General features: G+C 47.4%; 1 protein-coding gene across 4 annotated transcripts in view; it reads right to left on the bottom strand.

Moving 5' to 3' along the window:
* Positions 1 to 526: 526 nt before the first annotated feature.
* nckap1 (NCK-associated protein 1) overlaps positions 527 to 18794 on the bottom strand; it is a 22477-nt gene continuing 4209 nt past the window's right edge. The window contains exons 2-32 of one of the 4 annotated variants that reach the window (XM_088422119.1): positions 18203 to 18220; positions 15217 to 15327; positions 13759 to 13851; positions 13627 to 13683; positions 13413 to 13555; positions 13246 to 13336; positions 12235 to 12372; positions 12098 to 12146; positions 11829 to 11985; positions 11287 to 11343; positions 10805 to 10901; positions 10307 to 10413; positions 10095 to 10227; positions 9692 to 9773; positions 9545 to 9603; positions 9315 to 9460; positions 8507 to 8639; positions 8313 to 8432; positions 7190 to 7329; positions 6640 to 6771; positions 6294 to 6512; positions 5591 to 5721; positions 5404 to 5501; positions 5241 to 5334; positions 4850 to 4932; positions 4310 to 4390; positions 4150 to 4243; positions 3954 to 4070; positions 2580 to 2689; positions 2189 to 2278; positions 527 to 2110 (exon numbers count right to left, since the gene is read on the bottom strand). In XM_088422119.1, coding sequence (XP_088278245.1) covers positions 1994 to 2110; positions 2189 to 2278; positions 2580 to 2689; positions 3954 to 4070; positions 4150 to 4243; positions 4310 to 4390; positions 4850 to 4932; positions 5241 to 5334; positions 5404 to 5501; positions 5591 to 5721; positions 6294 to 6512; positions 6640 to 6771; positions 7190 to 7329; positions 8313 to 8432; positions 8507 to 8639; positions 9315 to 9460; positions 9545 to 9603; positions 9692 to 9773; positions 10095 to 10227; positions 10307 to 10413; positions 10805 to 10901; positions 11287 to 11343; positions 11829 to 11985; positions 12098 to 12146; positions 12235 to 12372; positions 13246 to 13336; positions 13413 to 13555; positions 13627 to 13683; positions 13759 to 13851; positions 15217 to 15327; positions 18203 to 18220 — 3297 coding nt within the window. In that variant the 3' untranslated portion in view covers positions 527 to 1993. The remainder of the gene's footprint in view (positions 2111 to 2188; positions 2279 to 2579; positions 2690 to 3953; positions 4071 to 4149; positions 4244 to 4309; positions 4391 to 4849; positions 4933 to 5240; positions 5335 to 5403; positions 5502 to 5590; positions 5722 to 6293; positions 6513 to 6639; positions 6772 to 7189; positions 7330 to 8312; positions 8433 to 8506; positions 8640 to 9314; positions 9461 to 9544; positions 9604 to 9691; positions 9774 to 10094; positions 10228 to 10306; positions 10414 to 10804; positions 10902 to 11286; positions 11344 to 11828; positions 11986 to 12097; positions 12147 to 12234; positions 12373 to 13245; positions 13337 to 13412; positions 13556 to 13626; positions 13684 to 13758; positions 13852 to 15216; positions 15328 to 18202; positions 18221 to 18794) is intronic. The other 3 variants (XM_088422120.1, XM_088422121.1, XM_088422122.1) reach the window with 3 other exon arrangements.

Raw genomic sequence — 18794 nt, 5'->3', positions numbered from 1 at the left:
CCATTTTGGACACGTGACCGTCGCCGCTCATCCTTTGCCTTTGACACTCACGGGTTGATGGTGCTGTCAATCACGTATATGAGCCGGATAAGGCGGAACTTCCCCGGCGGGACGCTCAAAACTTCCTCGCCAGCGCAAGGGACGCGACGAAAACGCCGCAAAACTCCCAAGTGAAGCCTTCCAAATGTCCTCCGAGTTGACGGAGCTACTTGCTGAAATGTGGCCTTGGTCGCTGCTTCTCGCATGCCGGGAGGCGGGTCGACACCGGGATCAAGCCGACTCGTCCCACACGGTGAGGAGCGTTCACGTCAAGCCAATTGCTTCCGTGTTTGTTGGATGTCACGCTTGCTGGTGGCCCACCGCCTCAGTGAAGGTCCACCGGCCAACGCACAGTTCCAAAATACAATGACCGTATTGCGACAGTACCAGTTGCCGCACCTCTGGTCGCCAACATATGGTTCTGGCGAGAAATGACTTTCAATCGTCTTTTATAGAAACGCGCTGAGAGTCCAAGGAGACAAATGAATACATGTTCACTTGTACTTTATTAACCGTGATTGAGAGCAGCTGAGGGTTTCCAGGTCTTTTTTTTTTCTTCTTTTTTTAACTCCACTATGTTACAGAATGTATGATCGTGGATCCCAGCCTTGCCTTCTCTCTTTCACACAAACATACTATGTAGTGTCGTCACCACGTTTGGCAAATTGAAAAAAGTAAGAAAACGTAAAAACAGAGCAGTTGAGTTCACGTCAAAAACCTTTTTTTTCTTTTTTTTTTAAACCCACAAAGAGTTAGTTACCACTAACTAGAAAAAAAGAAAATCACCATGTTACAAGTGTATGCGTGCGTTTTTTTGTTTAGTTTTTTTTTTTTGCTGTGAAATGTCACATGGCGGCGGCAGCGGCGGCGGCAACTTGACCGATTGGGAAAATGGGAAAATGTAGACAAAGGGCAAGCAAAAAATGAAAAACATCAAGGAAGAAAACCATCCAAATCCGTCACCACCACATACAAGCCGGCAAATACTTTAGTGTCAACTTAATATATATACTGTATATTTATATATACTATTTATTTATACTTTTTTTGTTCCCGTAAAACAAAATGCGCAGGTTTATTTTGTGTTGCCACGGTTACGGTAACCTGAGCAACAGCATGGAGGAAAAGAAAGGATTAAAAACAAAAAAAAAGTAGACTGATCCCCAACTTTATCCAGCTAGTGTATGTGCGTGTGTGTGTCAGTCATCGTATGTACTTGTTTACATCGTTTGTTTGTTTTTTTTACTAGCAGTACACTACAGTGACACCCCCCCCCACTTTGCGGTTCAGCATTTGTAAATTTATACTGATGGGAAAATGAAGCTTCATGAAGCAATTGGTGATATTTTTTACTTCTCTAGATGGCGCTCTTGATTTGAGGAGAGGCTAGTGCAAGAGTAGCACACTTCCACCGCATCTTAAGACCAAGAGTGCCCTCTGGGGGAGCAAATGAATATCGCAAGTGCTTCAAGAGGCTGGCAACTGCCCAGGAACGATGTTGAAGCGCCTCATTTAGACAAAAGTAGTGGTTTGACGAGCTTGATTCACACAATAGTAGTGATTTGCCACCGTTTTGTGGCAGCTAGATGCCAAGTTGATGCATCGTGTTTTTTTTTTTTTTTTTCAACAAAAGTAGTGGTTTGCTGCCGTGTGAACTCTTGAGAGGATTCTTGACCTTTTAGGAAGCAGAGGAGCTTCACCGCTAGCCTGGTGAAAATGGAGCATTGATATCGATAATAGTCAGTAGTCGGTAGCGAGAGAGTTTAGCAGGCTTCAGCGCCACCTAGTGGCATTTAAAAGAGATTGTAAACCTTTACGGCAAGATGCGCCAGAGCACTACTTTTACATGGGGCGGGCCTTCAGCGCGATGTCGTTGAGTTTCGTATAGGAATTTGCAAGTAGCCAAGTGTGCGCGGGGGCCACTTTTTGCGGACCGTCACTTGGCGCGTTGGCTTTAGGCGTTGGCGCTGATGCTCTGCTTGTAGACGGCGTGGTAGGCGTTCCTCAGCAGCACGTACGGGAAGCACGATTCCAGCAAGTCCATGGTCAGGAACGGCGATTCTTGCACAATCTGACAATTGCAGGAAGGGCCATCAAATTGTCCGCACCCCAAAGCACAAACGCTGCCGTTTTCCATCTTAATTCTCACCATGTCCAGCAGCAGGTAAACCGATTCTCTGTTACGCGTGGTCATCTTGTCCGTCTCCTGTCCGATCTTCAGAAGGCTGGACGAGGCCAGCTAAACGCACACGTTCATAGAAATGTCAAACGCCCAGTTTTCACCCGAGAAAAATTTCGCCCCACCTTCGGCTTTTAAGATTTTTTGATGTGTGATATTGATGGAAAAACATACAAAAATTACCCCCAGTGGGAAGCTAAAATGTGACATTGATTGCTAAAGCATGGCGGCTTTCAATACGGCGTCCCTTCGAAATGCTTGCAAAGGGGAGGTCGAGAGGTACGAAATATTCAAAGTATTCTTTTCTAATCTGTGAGTGAGTTAAAAAAACCCATAACGTCGTAGTGTGTGATCGACTCACGGCCAGGAACTCTTTGAGGCGGTCCTCGATGCTTCCTTTGTGGATGGTGAAGAGCGCCGCGGCGATCTGGTTGATGGCTTTGGCCAGGCAGTGGATGTTGTTACAGTGGCCTGCAGGGGGCAGCAGATACACGCCTTTACCGCGGCCCAACGCGCCGGCCCGTATGCGCTTAGTACTTACGTGTAAATTTGGTTAATATTGATTCTACGCTTAATTCCCTTTTAAAAATGAGAATACATGGAGGAAGCTACAGCAAATTGAATGTTGCCTCATTGAAATCCCCAGAACAGGGGCCGGCAAATACATTCAGCGCCAAAGACGTCTTTTTACAAAGCAGCGGCAAAGCACAGACCTGTAAGAGTTATTTTGGATACACACAGTCGATCCACGGAGCGCTCGGGGACCTCTGCTCCATTGTGTTGCACGCACACACCGACACGGTTCTTTGGCTTTCGCTATCGCGCGCCAAAGTTTTGTCGCGGGTGCCCGGAGAGGTTAGCGAGACGTGGAGGTCACGCGGGTGTAGAAGCGACATTGAAATCCGTGTCGACGCGCGCCGCCCGCCGGCAGGCTAACAACGGGCCATTAGCAGTCATTACGGTCTTCCAAGGGCCCTTATTAACAATGGCGCCTTTCATTTCAAGGTTGTTAGCGCGGGGGCGTCTCCATGACTCCATTGAGAGCGCCGCGAAATAAATACAAGGCGGGGCCTTTTACAATCATCCTCTTTAATTAGCCGAGCTGAGTGGAGTGACCTTAACGTGGAGGGAAGCGGCCGACGGCGGCGGCTTTGCACGCGGCGCCGCCGCCTCGTGCCACTGGAGCAGTAAATGACATTTGCCGCAGTGGCGCCGTCCGCGTCTCGCTCGTCTTTTTCGCGGCGGCGCCCTTCGACGTTCGCTTCCGCTCGACTCGCCGCTACTTTGTAATCGAAGTGGCAAAAACAAAGTCTACTTGACATTTAAGATTTCACATCCCTCTGAGGAAATCATTTGCATACTTTCTTTTGTTTTAAAAGATATTACAAGCGCTCGTTTTTAACCCTTTCTACCGCCACACAATGTTCACGGTGCCCCCAACCCCCATCAAAGATTCAATTTGGGCTCCCAAAAAAACCAACAGCTCCAAAACGTCATCGTGTGACTACAATGTGAAGAAAAAAAAAAAAAATCACCAAACAAAAGTGGAGAAGTGGCAGTGAAACAGGCCAAAATCCAGCCAGGTGATAAGTAGGATTTACTAGAACCAGCTGACTTTTATCTCTGGTAAATTCTAAATCCGACCGACAGGTGTGTGTACGGTACATTGATCTGATTTTCCATGCGCATAGGCTGGTGAGCGGTCGGGGCGGGGCGGGGCGGGGCTTGCGCCTACCTTCGATGGCGGGGCTGTACTGCGACATGACGTTGCTGGCCAGCGTGGGCAAGGAAACGGCCACAAACACCATGAGCAGACACGCGATCTTGTACTCCTCCTCGGGGCTGATGTTCTCTAAACGCGCGCAAACCAACACGCGTCACCAAAGATTTCCATTTGCAGGCCCCCCCCCCCCCCGCCCGGCGCGCCGTACCGCTCTTTTGCGAGGACAGCGCCACCACCAGGGCCGGGTCGATCTCGCAGGGCAAGCCGGCGGCGGAAGATAGCTCGTAGACGTTCATGGCCACCTGGACGCCAACGACCCTCTTTCTAGTCTCCAAAGGGAAAGGCCCGACCGGCGCGCCGAGTCTTACCTTCATGTCCGTCTCCCTGGGAATGTGGTCCTTGAAATCCTCCACCGAGCTGACCAGGAAGGGAATGTGGCATGACAGCACCTGCCAAAGAAAAGGCACGTAGCGGTGACGCTCGTCCGCTCATTCAATCCCAGAGACGTATTTTCCATTCAAGAGGCCAAACATTTCCTCCTGGGCATTTGTTTGTGTATATAGAGATATTTTTTCCCCGTTTAATCATATTTTTCCTTTTAATAATAATGCTATAAAAAGTATCTGCGCCCAATAGCAATCATTAGTAATGAAGGAAGCTGACAAATGTTATTTGGAGCTGATATTGATTTATAAAAAAGGGAAGTTATCGGTGTCAAACTCCAACTCTTGAAGGTTTGTTGAACCTTGTTTAAATGATCATTTTTTCAGGCTGGCCCCAAAACGGCGAGTTTGCTCAACCAGTAGCACTGCGCCGTAAACGTTGACGAGCCAATTGCAACACTTTTCAGCGTTGCCCGCGTTATTGCTCGGACGGCAAAGTGAACGTGGCGGCTTTGCGTTTCGTACGTCTCTCAGCGCTTCTTGGGCCAGGGAGCGGAATGACAGGATGACGCCGATGATGGTCATCCTCTTCAGGACGCTGTCCACGGCTGCGACGAAACAAAAACAATGGCCATGGGTCACTCTTTTCACCCTTGTACCGCATTTCCTCAATTCATTGTTGTTCTTCAAAGCTTGAAGCAAATCTTATAAACGGGGGTAACTTCAAGTGACTTCATTTCGACAGGTTTCGGCAAATCTAAATTCATAGCATGGAGTCACGTTGAGCAACTTTGAGAGGTTTTTGGAGAGTGCGGTTGAGTAAACACGCAATTGTCGAGGAAATGGCAATCACGAGCTCTGAACATCATTTCCGACTTGAACTTGCTCCAAGTCGTCACTTTGGCGTTTGCCTTACACGTGAGCTTCTTGAAGAGCGCCGCCATGTGTTCGGGTTTGTCGAAGCTGGTTCTCATCTGGGTCAACACCTCCATGTTCTCCACGACTAATTTCTGCGCACAAGGTCACATGAACGCGCGTGGACAGCCGCTGCGGGGTTTTGCCAATTTTGCGGCGCGTACCTTGAGCTCGGCCACCTGCGAGGAGATGTGCCACATGAGGCTTTCGCTGAGGAACTTCATGCCGTACGGCCCCAGCAATTCCGAGAGCGAGCGCATCTCTGCCGGGGGGGGGGGCGCGGGGACGCTCGCTTTTAGGGGTTGCTCATTCTTTTTTTGGGTCACATTTGGGAGGAGAGGGCGCTCGCACCTGAGATGTCGGAGTACTCCTCGGCGTTGAAGGTCAACTCGTTCTCGGTGGGCAGATTGACAAAGGCCTTCATGGCGGGAAAGTAAGCGATGTGTCCGTTGCTGACCTGCCGGAGCAACGTCTCCAGGTACCTGCGCCACAAATCCGGTTTGCTTCCCACATGGTTCCACCTGCCTCTGTTGTGTCAATGCAACTTTCCCCTCCAAAATGTTCCGTGTACGTTTGTTATCGTCAATCTCCTCAATCATCTGAATTGAAACGATCCTAAAACAATGGTTGCGGGCCGCATAGAGGAAAATCTGTTCCTGAGTGGGCCGGACCAACAAAATCATGATATATACTGCAATTCCCCAAATATAAGACGCACCCTTAATTTTGGGATCCAATCCTGATACTTTCTGTTACAGCGTATAAGACGCAGCAACACTTTGGCAACAATGTCAAAACTATAGCAAAATTTCATATTTTCTTATTCATATACGTAAATTATATATTTGTTGCACGTAAAGTTAAGTGTGTTTCAGATTCCCCGCATTGTGAGTGATCAGCGAACGCCTCGCCAGCGTTGCTCCGAGTAGTTGTTTATCCTTTTCCTCGCAGTTGATTTTGCCACGAAGACCCAAAGTCGCGCAGCATCCGCGTTCCACCGAGTTTATGATTAATAAACGAGCGAAACGGTTGCCAAACGACGGCAAAGACGCACCAGTTGGTGTAGAGGCTGGTGATGGTGGGCTCGCCGTGGCTGTCCAGGTGCTGCGTCTGCTGCAGCAGGACGTTGTTGAAGACCCGCGTGATGTCGATGGTGACGTAGTTCTCGATGGACTGCAGCACCGTCATGTAGGCCCGCACGCTGGTCAGCAGCTCGCTGGGCTTGGCGATCTCCTGAGTGGCCTGGTTGTACATGGTCATGCCCACGATGGACCTGCGCGGGGGAAGGCCGCTTTAGTCTGTTTTCGGCGCCGCCCCGATGAGTCAAAGCCCGAGCCGAGCAAGTAGCAAATCGTATATGTTGTGGCCGGAAACCGGAATCGAGTCGTGTGCCGTCTCACTTGGTAAATCGGATCTCCAGATGAGATGTGAGGTATTCCCGGGGCGTGAACGTGTGCTCCCACACCGCCAAGTTGGGAACGTAGTTGATGGAGAAGCACAGTTCCGATAGCGCTGTGTGCAATTTGTCCAGACTGGGGGAAGAAGAAGATGTTGATGTGTGGCACGGTTTAACACTGAGCGCCGCACCGTCGACGTTAATCGTTGTCAACTGTTCTACTACAAGACGCGGGGACCAACGAGGAGTGGATTTCAACTTCTGCCTTCATTGGTCGATTGTCGCACCGGTAGCTAATCACGTGTCTTGTAGGGGTGCCCCCAGACCTGATTGACTGGCCAGTCAGGTGAGAACAGTATTTATTTATTTTGTCATTGCGGAGGAAGTTCTCGGAGTCAAGCACACGAGCGGCTAGATTAGATCGGCAAAGAGGAAAGAAAGCTTTGGGATCCTCTTACCTTTTGTAATCAATCGGAATTTCATTTCAGTCAGAATGCGTAAAATTGGCCGGCAAGTTCTTTAAAAAAAAGTCTAAAGCGTTGCGGTGCGCTTACTTGGTGACCAGTAGCCGGTTCTTCCTCATGCTCTCCACTCCCGGTTTCTCTCTCTCGGGCTCGCCCTTCTTTCCCGTGGCCTTCTTGCTCTTCTTGTTGACGGCCTGGCTGATGGTCTTGGCGCAGTGTTTGGGAAGCAGCTGCCGGCACAGGGTCATGCGCACGCACAGACGGACTCCGATCGTCAACTCGGCCGTAAACAATGTTTAACGCGCGGCCGGCGGCGCGTCAACTTAAGAGGCTTTTTGCGTCACGCGCCGACAAAAGAAGCCCGACGTTAATGTGACAGTGAGCATTAGTATACAATAGGCCTGAAATCCCACGGCGCCATATGGGTCCTTTTACTGCCTTCTTTGTGACTTTTATTTGCTTGTAAACAATTAGAAGATGGAAGTGGGCTTCCCACCCAATAAATGTCCGCCTCTCTTTTAAACCATACTAAGCAACAACAACCGCAGCGGTGGCATTTGTTTAATTTTGCGCTGGCCACGGAGCCACGTGTCCGCCGACGACTCCACTTCAATAAAAGATCACGTTAGCATAAATGCTGCAATAGGCACTTCGCCTCGCCTTGCTTTTTTCCATTCGGCGCGCCATTTTCTTCCTGCTACCTTTATGAAAGTGAGTCGGAAGATGACTACCCGTGGAAGAATAACGTAAAACGAACAAGGCGAGGACGTCCGGGACTTTGACAAATTAATATTCACCTGTGTCCACAAAATAAAGCACTGAAACGTCAAATCATTTTATTGTTGCAACATCGTCTTATAAGCGAGGCGGACTTGAGAAATAGGGTCATGATGAATATTTAACAATAATAGTTCTCTGAAGTTAACAGTTTCGAATACATCGATAGCAGTACGAGTGCTAAATTCATCACCGACACCAACAGATACCAGAACTCAACTTTTGAGGTCAGCGATACCACTTTTGATATACAAAGCGACAATTTTAAAGAAAGACCTCTATATTCCAAAAAAGGGTTTTCCTTAAAAGTGTCATGAAGTTACAGGCAAATTCCTACTCTTCTAATTTGTCATTTCTACTTTGCGATCGTCAAATCGATTTGATGAAACGATTTGATGTTGGGGTCGCTCGTCAAAAATTTAAAAAGTCCTCTTACCTGGTCGCTGAGTGTACATTGCTCGGTGCAGATGTCGGTGATGAGGTTTCGGGCCTGTTTGGCCATCTCATCCAGAAACATGTTACACAAGGACAAGCTGCGGTCCCCTATGTGGTGCCGCTGCGGGAGGCAAAATGGCGGCATGTGGACAGATGCCACGCTCGCATATGGCGCCTTTGTGCGCGGGCGCCTACCTCCTCGGGACACAGCTCGTGTGTGCAGGACATGAAGTGTGTGCAAAGCAAAGGGAAGCAGATGGAGTGGCGGCTCTGCGAGGGAAGCTCCAAGCACTGCTGGAACATCTTCTCAAACGCGCGGCTGTAGAAACTGTGCGCACACACGACACACAGCCGTACCTCTACTTAGAAAACTCATTTCGGAAGCGGGAAGAGCATTGTTTCTTGTTACAAAAGAAAATTCAGGATACAAAATACGTATCATAATGAGACACAAGACATCAGCGCGGTGCCTATAACTCCCACAATCACAAACTGATTGTTTGCGTTGTTGCCATGCGTCTCCCCCAACCCTTAAGGGCAGCAATGGCTTTGTAACTAGGGCCAACGCAAATGAATAAATGAGCGAACGAGGTGTGCATTTACATCGCTAAGAGATCTGAAAAGGTGCAGGACTCTGTCAACTCTCCCCGTGAGTAAAAGCTCCTTGTCTTCCTTCTGGTTTGTTGTTTATTAAATGTTCTGGTTGCCTGAACCCAACAGATACATTATATATTTTTTTTCTTTCTGACAGAAAAAGGCTTTTAATATTTGGTTAAGTGCGGCATTAATATGGTTATTTATTTTCATTTTTTACCCAGTCAAAAGCCCAGAAAGATGTATTAATATTTGGTTATGTATGGCATTGTGGAAATCTATAAACGTTTGGGGACCCCGTCACTAAAAGCTCAGTCTCTCCAGAACACTTCATCCGATTTTCACAATTCCTTCCAAGTTATACTCAGGTTGAGGTGGAAGTTCCTAAACACTCTTGTCACTCAGTCACCAGAATATGGAGAGGTCTGAGGTCTCCACCAGCATCTCCACCAATGAGTCCACCATCTTGGTATGGAAGATGATGGTGTTCATCATTTTGCCCAGCTCCTTGTGGTCGGCAATCCCCAAACTGGCCTTGGACACGCTGGTGTAGGCCTGCGTGCAGGAAATGGCATTAGTCATACAAATAAGACATTACTTTTTTTTTTTTTTTTTTTGTCAAGAGGAGCTGATTCCAACCTGCAGTCTAAACCAGTCGAGCCTCATGCCTCTAAAGTCAAACACCTCGCCATCTTCAACTGCAAAACGCGGTTCATATTGAAGTTAGGCGATTTTTCACGGACACTCCGAAGGTTTGGTCCCTGAACACAGTTGCGCTGCTCTTACCTTGTTTGACGCTGAGCGAGGTCATTGTGTTGACGAATGAAGACATGATAATGGACTCATCCTCTGGACACACAGACAGGTTCTGCCAGATGGGGGGAAAAAAGGAGAAGGGGGGGTCAATTTATTGTATAACCTAGAACAGTGATACTGCAGGTTTTTTAAGGCTTTTTGTACATGAAAATAAATGCATTGTGAAACTGAGAACAAAATATGAACTACTGAAAATGTCAAAGATTAGTTTGCCTTTAACACTCATAGCTTGCGACCAACATAATACGGACACCGTGTCTTGTTTAGGGCAGCCACCCTTCACTCGGCCGCCAGTGCAAAATGTTAGTGTTGACACACCACTAGAGGGAGCCTGTGTACAAGGAGCGCACTTGTGTAGGTGCAACTATCTGACCTGCACCAGTTCATTGAGCACGACGGCGTCGAAGCCGGACAGGTACTGCACGTAGTATCGCTGCATGACGGGTCCGTACTTCCTGACGTGCGCTCGCAGCTCCTCCATGTAGAAGATGAGCTCGGCAATGTGTCTGGTAAACAAAGGCGCAGAATGGCTCCGGTGATCGCGGGCCAGCGAGGACGCACACGCGCTCGTTTCCCGTCGCGTACTTGTCGATGAAGTCGTCTGTGCTTTTCTTCTGAATGTTGTCTGCGTGTCGAAGCAACCAGATGATCTCGTCTCGGGCGAACGACAACGCCATGAAAACAAACAAGGCCTAAAGGAGACAACGTATGCATATGGTCTTTGAAGATATTCAAACGGCAGTCGTCTCATAACGGCAGGGCCGAAAGAAATATGAATTGTGATTTTTGCCACGTTTCCATTTGTTTCCAAACTATCCTGCACTCTTACCAACGCGCCTGGTTCTAATGTTGAGCTTATTAGCAAGCGGATTACCGTATTGTTCAGCCCCGGTTAACGATGCTAGACAATTGCTTAAAAGTCAGGTATACCGTGGGGGTCAAACTAAGGGTGTCCCGATGGGAAATTGAAATAAGGTTGACTGTCTGTCCGTAGCACTTGATAAATATGGTGTCCTATTGATAGCGGCATTGAACAGTACTCTAGAAAATTTTCCATGGGGACATCCCCGGAGGGCGCGCTACCTTTGGCCCCAGCAGGCCCGGTTGGTCGGCTAAGACGGTGGCCAGCTCCTTGAGGGCGGACCTGAGGAACTTGCGTCGCTCTCGATGCATGGAACCCCTGCGGAGCAGGGAAGACAGAAGGCGCGAGTCAGCGCCGAGGGTGGCGAGGCGCAACAGCCGCCGCTTTGACACTTTGAGGACAATCCTCGCCAGACACCAAAGTGAAGAAATGACAGGCATGGCGCCGAGAACGAGAACAAAGATGAAAGCGGCAGACAGATTAAGTACGGAAGATGAAATGCGGGGAAGACAAAGAAAGGGAAAAAGGATACGGCGAGACGTCTTTGAGTCGGACTACCCCGGAGGGACGAGGCGAGCAGGTCGCAAAGGCGGAAATGGAAATGGAAAAAGACAAATGGAGGTGACTAAATAAATCCGTTTGAGCGCGAGCGAGAAAAAGAGGTTGTGACGGCAGTCGACGGTGGGGGTGCGCTCGTACGCACGCGTGAGACAGGGCCTGTTCCTTGCACTCTCTGATGTCGTTGATGCGCTTGTTGTACCTGGAAACACACACGGAGAAAGTCGCTCAGTTGGAATCTTGAAAGCCGATTTGGAGGAACACTTTGGACGTCCCAACGTACTTGCGGGCTAAATTCTAAAAATATGACATTTTCCCCATAAAGCCACTGGAGTATTGACTTGCACATGTACAAGTAGAAAAATGCATGTTACCAGTATCTTCAAAATTTAAGTAAACACTGTTTACTAGTCATTTTTATGCTTTTATTATGTCCATTTGACGCTTGCTACTGCTAGCTGAATCAGCTGGAGATATAACTTTTGCATGATCCACTCTTACTTTTGACCTTTATTTTTGAGAAAAAAAAATGTGTTATATTTGGGGAAGTACGGTATTTCAATTTGATGAAAAAAAGGCACAGGTGCTGAGTGCAGGAAAAGTGAGCTGCCAAACAATAATCTGCTTTTCCCCAAAAAGGATGTGGAAAAACTTAAAAGTGGACATTGGCGGGCTAAAAAAACTTACCCTCGGATGTTGACAAAGAGGTCCTCAGCAGCCTTGTGGATGTGGAAGACTTCGTCCCTGAAGAGGCAGAGACACGTGGAGCTCTGCAGCGCCAATTTCCACAGCGACAAGGCCGCCGCGTCGCTGTTCAGCACCGCGTGACACAGGATGAACCCGACTGCACGCAAGAAAGCGGGACGCACCGTCAGCGAGCCCGGCGCCCCGCTCGACGGCGCCCCGCTCGACGGCGCCCCGCTCGACGGCGCCCCGCTCGACGTTCCCTGACTTACAAACGATCCATTTCTCCATGGCGTCTAGGGATAGGTACTCGCAGGGCATCTGAAAAGGAAGACAGGGAGATGGACGGACATGCTCGGGAGATTCCTGGATCAGACAGAGAGGGGAAACGGGTCAGGCTGGCACTCACGGTGTCCGACTGGGCAGGATTGAGCATGGTGGAGGGAGCGGAGATGAGCGAGAGCAGCTGGGCGTTCCTCCACTGGTCGGCCGAAAGATTCCTTCTGGGGTACACCATCTGGAGGCTGATCAGGGCGTCTGACAGCGACTGTGCAAAAAAACAATGCAAACCTGCTAAATTGCAATTTTAGTCAGAAACTTGCAGTCATAATTAGCATTCTGCGGGCTCCATAAAATGATGAGGTGGGCCAGATTTGGCCCTCGGGCACTGAGATTGACACCTGTGCTTTAGAGCTATTGTTTTACCTTTCTTCTCCAAATCTTCTGATTTCCGACATCTTTCATGAAAGCAGAATGAATGTCTTTAGTGGGTAAACATCTAATGAGCGCAATTAAAACGACTTTCAAAAAGATCAAGTACAACATAAATTCCTCTTGTATAGCATTGTTTATCTGTTCAGATTTGTTTTTTTCCATTGAACATTACTAATCTGCTCCGAGCAGTTGAGCGCATTTCAGCATAAATGCCCCAAGTTGCACAGCACTATCCTGTTAATCAATGAAGCCAGACCTAGCCACATTTGACTGGAACCTGACTGATACACTTTTTAAGGGCACTGGCAGATTACAATTAATCTGCCAATTTAAGACATGCATAGTCCATAAAAAGTGTTATTGCATCTTATACGCGGTCCATCAATCCACTTCTAAAGTACAATATGACCCCAAAATTAACGGTGTGCCTTATACACGGACGTGTCTTATATTTGGGGAATTACGGTAATTGGAAAGCCATGATCGATGTAACCACTAAAGTCAGGGGTAGACTTATAATCGTGTTTTTGTAAAATTCACCCAAATTGCAGTAAAAAAAAAAAAAAAGGAGGGGGGGCGATTTATAGGCGAGGTCTTCTTGTACTCTGAGAAATATGGTACAAAAGGAATGAATGTTTTTTTTCCCTTTGTTTCTTTTATTCCCGTTGTTGTACCTCGATGGCTAATTGGTGTGGATGCACACTACCTTCCCGTGTGGGACAAACTCCTCCATCAACTTCTTCAGAGGGTTCTCATAATCCACAATCATCTGGCCCAGCCTGGGGTACTCGCGATCACTGCCACACACACATGCACACCCCCAAAAAGTCAGACGAGCGAGAGCGTGGAAAGCTTTGAGTGCATTTTGCCGACCTGGCCCCGTGCGTCATCTCGTGAGCGTAGTTGTACAGGCCGATGATGGCTTTCCTCTCCTCGATGCGCGACAGGATGATCATGAGCGTGGTGTACGTCACCACCAGGTCCAGGTAGTTCTTGGTCAGATCAAAGTTCACCGTCTGGACAGGAAAACGACACAAGGTCCTGTCACGTCCTTCGTATGCGCCGCACGGGCCATCGACGCGCTTACGATGTCAAAGAAAACTTGGCAGGCGTCGATGCTGTTGAGCAGCTCGCACACGTGGTCCTGTCCGCGCACAGGCAAAATTCTCTCGTTAGAGCACAAAATCAACATCCCAAAACGCCGTCGCTGACTTCCAACCTTGAACTCCATCACATCCACAAAGGTGAAGTAGTAGAGCGCCAAGTTCTTCAAAATCTCCGACTTCTCCTTCTGCAGCTGCGCCAACTGTTGCTGTAACGTCACATCACAGAAAAATATCTAACTCGGGTACCCCAAACTTTTTCATCTGAGGGCTACTTTACAAATATTAACACTCCTTCCTCGAATGTCACGTTTCGTGCATGCGTAAGTCTAGACCACGTGGTCAGAAAAAATAAATCAATAAATAAAATCATAAAGCGTCTCTAGTATGGTTCCAAGGGACCGGGCTAAATACAGGCAGCATTTGGGGGACCGCTGGTCTAACGACAATGAAATTCATGGTTAATGGTGACCAAACACGACCCCCCACAAAAAGTGAAAAACTGCAAAGTAGCGAAACACCCCCCGAAATTTTCATGCATGAGGATACCTGTATTTTTTAAATGTGAAAAGTATTTATTCTTTACATATAAGACAAATATTGCTACAGTACACACATTTACTTATATCTTAAATGATTAAACCTCATACAGTAAGTGTACTGTTATCCCTTCCCTTCCCATCTCTTTGGCTGTTGTCTCACAGAGAGCCGCGGTTGTATAAGCAGCGCCCGGAAGCCTAACAAGAGTGAAGCCTGTAGCTGACCAATGAGGGCAAGAGTCGTAATCTACTCCCGCCCAGAAGTTGTATCTACTCATGCCCTCATTGGTTGATGGTCGCCCCGGGAGCCAATTACTTTTCTTGTAGGAGTGCATCTCCCTCATGAAACTGACACATGCTGTTGTTAGGTAGATGCCAAGGAAGAGAAGGAAAGGGCAGCGCTGCACTGAGAGCGTTGTAAATCGCGTACCTAGATTTCTTTGGTAATAAATTGAAATTTGGACTTTGGCCTGTTTGAAAAAATGCAGCTGCTCACTTCTAGATGCACAAGACTACAAAACGTAAACATAATAATAATAATAGTAATAATAATAATAATGATGATGATGATGATGATGATGCGGCCAGCCGAGCAAAGCAAATAGACCAAAAGTAGCCTTGTACAAATCAAGGATTAGCACAAAACTCAAATAAAATCCACAAATAAACTTACCAAAAAGCACATGTCCGGAATAAGCCAGGAATTGCATGCAAAACAAACACACACACACACAGAAACAGAAAACAACATAAGAGACAATCGTTGCACATTTACATTGAATTGCGCTATTAGCTGGACACACGTGTCGCTGCGCACTTCACATAAGCACACAAACACGCCACAAGCTAAACATTTGCTCCTTCTAAGTAATAACGCCACACACACACAAACACTTTTTCCCCAGAGTAAATATCACAGTCTGTCACACACAAAAAAAGCATAATCATAAAACGTGTGATAAAAACACATAATGGGAACGCGGCTTCTGCAAAGACCCGCAAGCAAGATTTTGAAGCGTTTGCCAATCAACTCACGTTGTTGTTGCGTGTCTCCACAGCAGGGAACTTCCTGACGATGAACTTGACGGCAGACTCCAGGTTCTTGTCCACCAGGTAGGAGGGCTTGGCCTTGGGGTCTCCGCATGCCTGAGGAGGACCAGGCAACACCACAACAGGTCAGCAGTGCAGAAAAAGGAGTAGAAGTTCCTCTAATCATATTGGACTTGGAGTTGAGGTCGCTAACGCGTTAGCTATGGAGCAAAGGTTCGGTCAAGTTTGTCCGAGGATTTTTCACTAACCTGGCCCTATCATCACTCAACTTTGGCTGACTATGAAAGGGTCATAACATCATCAAATATGAATATAGTTTTACTTTCAACCCCCGGACCTTTGTTCAGCGGCATCAGCCCTATCCATACATAGATCATTATTTGGGGAGCCGACGTCCCCTGTACGTACAAAAATTTGAAAAATGCGACAAAAGTAACTACGCTGTATATTTTTATATTTATGAAATTGAAAAAGAGTATTATGACTTTTGAACCATTTGCATAATGGGAGTCCAGGCTAAGCCAATCAAGGAAGTCATCGAAAGGCTTGCGAATGTCATAGGTTGACCACTTGCGGCACCCGGTGGTTTTAGGGCGTCAACACACAAACTTCTATTGCACCCCGTTTGCGAGTTGCCGTTGAAAGGATTAATGCAAAAATCGAGGGAAATGCACGATAAAACATCAGTTGTTCAACATGTCTAAAATTGACAATATTCCCAATATTGAATGTCAGTAAATGAGGCCGACAGGCTAAATTTGACACCTAGAAGGGTGAACCTCTCGACCTGCCGTTTGCAAGCATTTAAAAGGGACGGCAGCGTGGCATGTTGAAAGTCCTCATGTTTTGACAATCTACGCGATATTTTAGCCTCCTAGTGTTTTTTGTACGGCTTTCCTTCGCTATCACACATCACAAACACCAAAAGCGCAGGTTGGGGCAAAATTTCCCTCGGGTTAAAAAACATAAATAACAACAGCATACAAATTTTGAAAGCTCGAAACGGTGTAAACATAATCTAACGTGTTCATGGCCCAAGCATTGAAAGCACCATTCTTCTACACAACGACAGACCAGCTTTTATCACAGCCCCCTCCCAGACTTTTTTCTGGACCGCACTCATGCACAAAGATAGCGTCCGTCACAATGTTTGCTAGATGCGCAGTCATCCCTAAGGCTCTTGTTTTCTCTGTTCCAATAATTGTGCAAGGCCCCAACGGATCGGAGTCAAATCGTGTATGTAAGCTTGATGCAACGTCATGGCACGTCCCGCATGCACTTCCAGTCAATGACATTCCACATTGGATGCAAACACCGATGCTTCGGGGGTATGATTGTGTCGCATGTGCCAGAAACATGCAAGAGCTTCCAACGCTCAATCTGGAAACATCTTTGCGTGTGTATGAATTTGATGCGAGTGCTACTTGACGGAGATGGAGCGCCACAGTGCATAAAGCTGTCTGGCTGAATGAGGAAAGAGAGGAGGGAACGGCGCAGCCAATGGAGGGATGGCGTGGGAGGAGGGGGGAGGGGGGGGGGCGGTTGCCAGGATACCAGAACAGATCTCGGTCTTGCCTCCGCGCAGCTACTTCAACTGACGCCCCTTTCACCTTTTCCATAAACCCCTTTAGATTTTGGTCAAACTTTATGATTCGAATGTTTGTATCAGTCACTTGACTTGAAATGGCAAAATAACAGTTTTTGTATGTACATAACGACGTTGGAGCAGTGCTCGATTGGCAGAATATTTAGAGTAGCTCTGGCCATGAGTGTCATCTATCCTTACATTAAAAAAATAAAATAAACATAGTTGATGAGAATTCTTGTCACTGAAGTATTTTACATGACGAAAATTCTTGTCCATGGCACGAGGAGTTAAAAGTATGATTTCCATTACAAAGTGATGCGATAAAAGGAATAAAACTAATAATAATAGAAGGGCTCAACAGTTACTGTATTTCAGGGCTGGTACGGTCATGATTATTCGGAGGTAAGGAAGCCAATAAAAAAGCTGAAAAAAAAATACAAACCCCAACTCATAACTTTGAAATATATATATTGCACAACTTTTAGATTTTTCATCGTGATTATTTTAGAATGAAAACAGTCATCTTTGAGTTGGAATTCTAACAAAGTTCAGTTCACAAAGTTCCCAGTCCCAGAGTCATTGACATGTCTTAAAAAGTTACATAAACAAGTTATTATCCCCCCCCATAGTTTTCCATAAACCGAAAATGGTCCGCAAAATGTATAAATAACAGAAACGTCAAACTCTTATTTTTAAATTTCAAGCAAAAAGAGAAGGTGCAGCGTCCCCGGGGTCACGACAATCTACAGTATTCTTAAGTGAACCAAATCTTCAAATAAATCAAGAAAAGCCAGTTTTAAAATGACCACTTTAAATTCCTACCAGATTTATTAAAAAGGTTATTGCCGATATTTGTGAAAATCCCAAACATCCATCTATCCCTAATTCATAGCCCAAAGAACCCCCCTTAAAATGATGAGAAGCTTATACTATCAGTTGTCGTGTGAGAAGAGCTTTTGTTACTATTCCGGAAACTATTTCATCCATTATCTTTTATCATGTAAATGAAAATGTAACAAACGCCCTGTGATCAAGGACTTTAAAAGCGGACATTCCGGGACAAGGTTTTTTTTTAATCAATCGCCCCAATCCGAAGACACTTTGCGTTTTTTGACTCGATGCGAAGGGAGCCCGCGCTCATCCATCGAAACGTGAAAGAAGCGCAGAGGAGCAACAGATAGATCCGTGCAGGTAGCCGGGAGGGGAGGGGAGGGGAGGGGAGGGGAGGGGAGGGGAGGGGAGGGGAGGGGAGGGGAGGGGAGGGGAGGGAAGGACGGAAGGGTGGGACCGGGATGGGGTCGGGGGAGGGCTGGTGAAGGGGGCGGGGCTAAGAGGAAGGAAGGGAAGGAGGTTCATCAGTGGAAGGTGATAAACTTTGCAAACCTTCCAAACTTGTCCTTGCTGCATAGGAGGAGGGGGGGAAGCATTGGAACAGAGAGAAGAAGAGAAGAAATCAAAACCACCCCGGCCGGACAAACTGCTCATCTCAACACACGCACGCACACGCACACGCATGCATTGTGTTACGCGCGGGTCGTCGCGCCCGTTTCACGCACGCTGACGAGCCGAGCCGAGCCGAGCCGAGCGGCACCCCTGCCTACGCGCTGGCCGGGAACGATACACTCCAAGTCGGGCCCCTCCGCGTTTTGGGAGAAGGCTGTTGCCTAGTAACCGAGAAGACGGCCGTTGCTCCCCGAGCGCGATCGCCTTCGACGGACACTAGGCGTTTGTTACATGCTAATGTACGGCTTGGGAGCTGTAAATGCTTCTCCAACAATAATAATAATAATATTTCAGACTTTTGGATCAGAGGATTCCGTCCTTTCGTTATGTGCGTGCGAGTTGCACGGATCGTTTTTGGTCCGCTCTGAGTTTCCCGCCGCATGTTCAAAGGGGTGCCCTGATCGGATATTCAAATTGGTCCAATATCAGCCAGGAAAACTGCATTGGAATCTCCAATTTCAGCACTTATATG

Source organism: Hippichthys cyanospilos, chromosome 8, assembly GCF_059441005.1.
Source record: "Hippichthys cyanospilos isolate Australia breed blue-spotted pipefish chromosome 8, RoL_Hcya_1.0, whole genome shotgun sequence".
Taxonomy (NCBI): domain Eukaryota; kingdom Metazoa; phylum Chordata; class Actinopteri; order Syngnathiformes; family Syngnathidae; genus Hippichthys; species Hippichthys cyanospilos.
The sequence above is the reverse complement of the archived record's forward strand: the minus strand, read 5'-3'. Positions and strand labels throughout refer to the sequence as shown.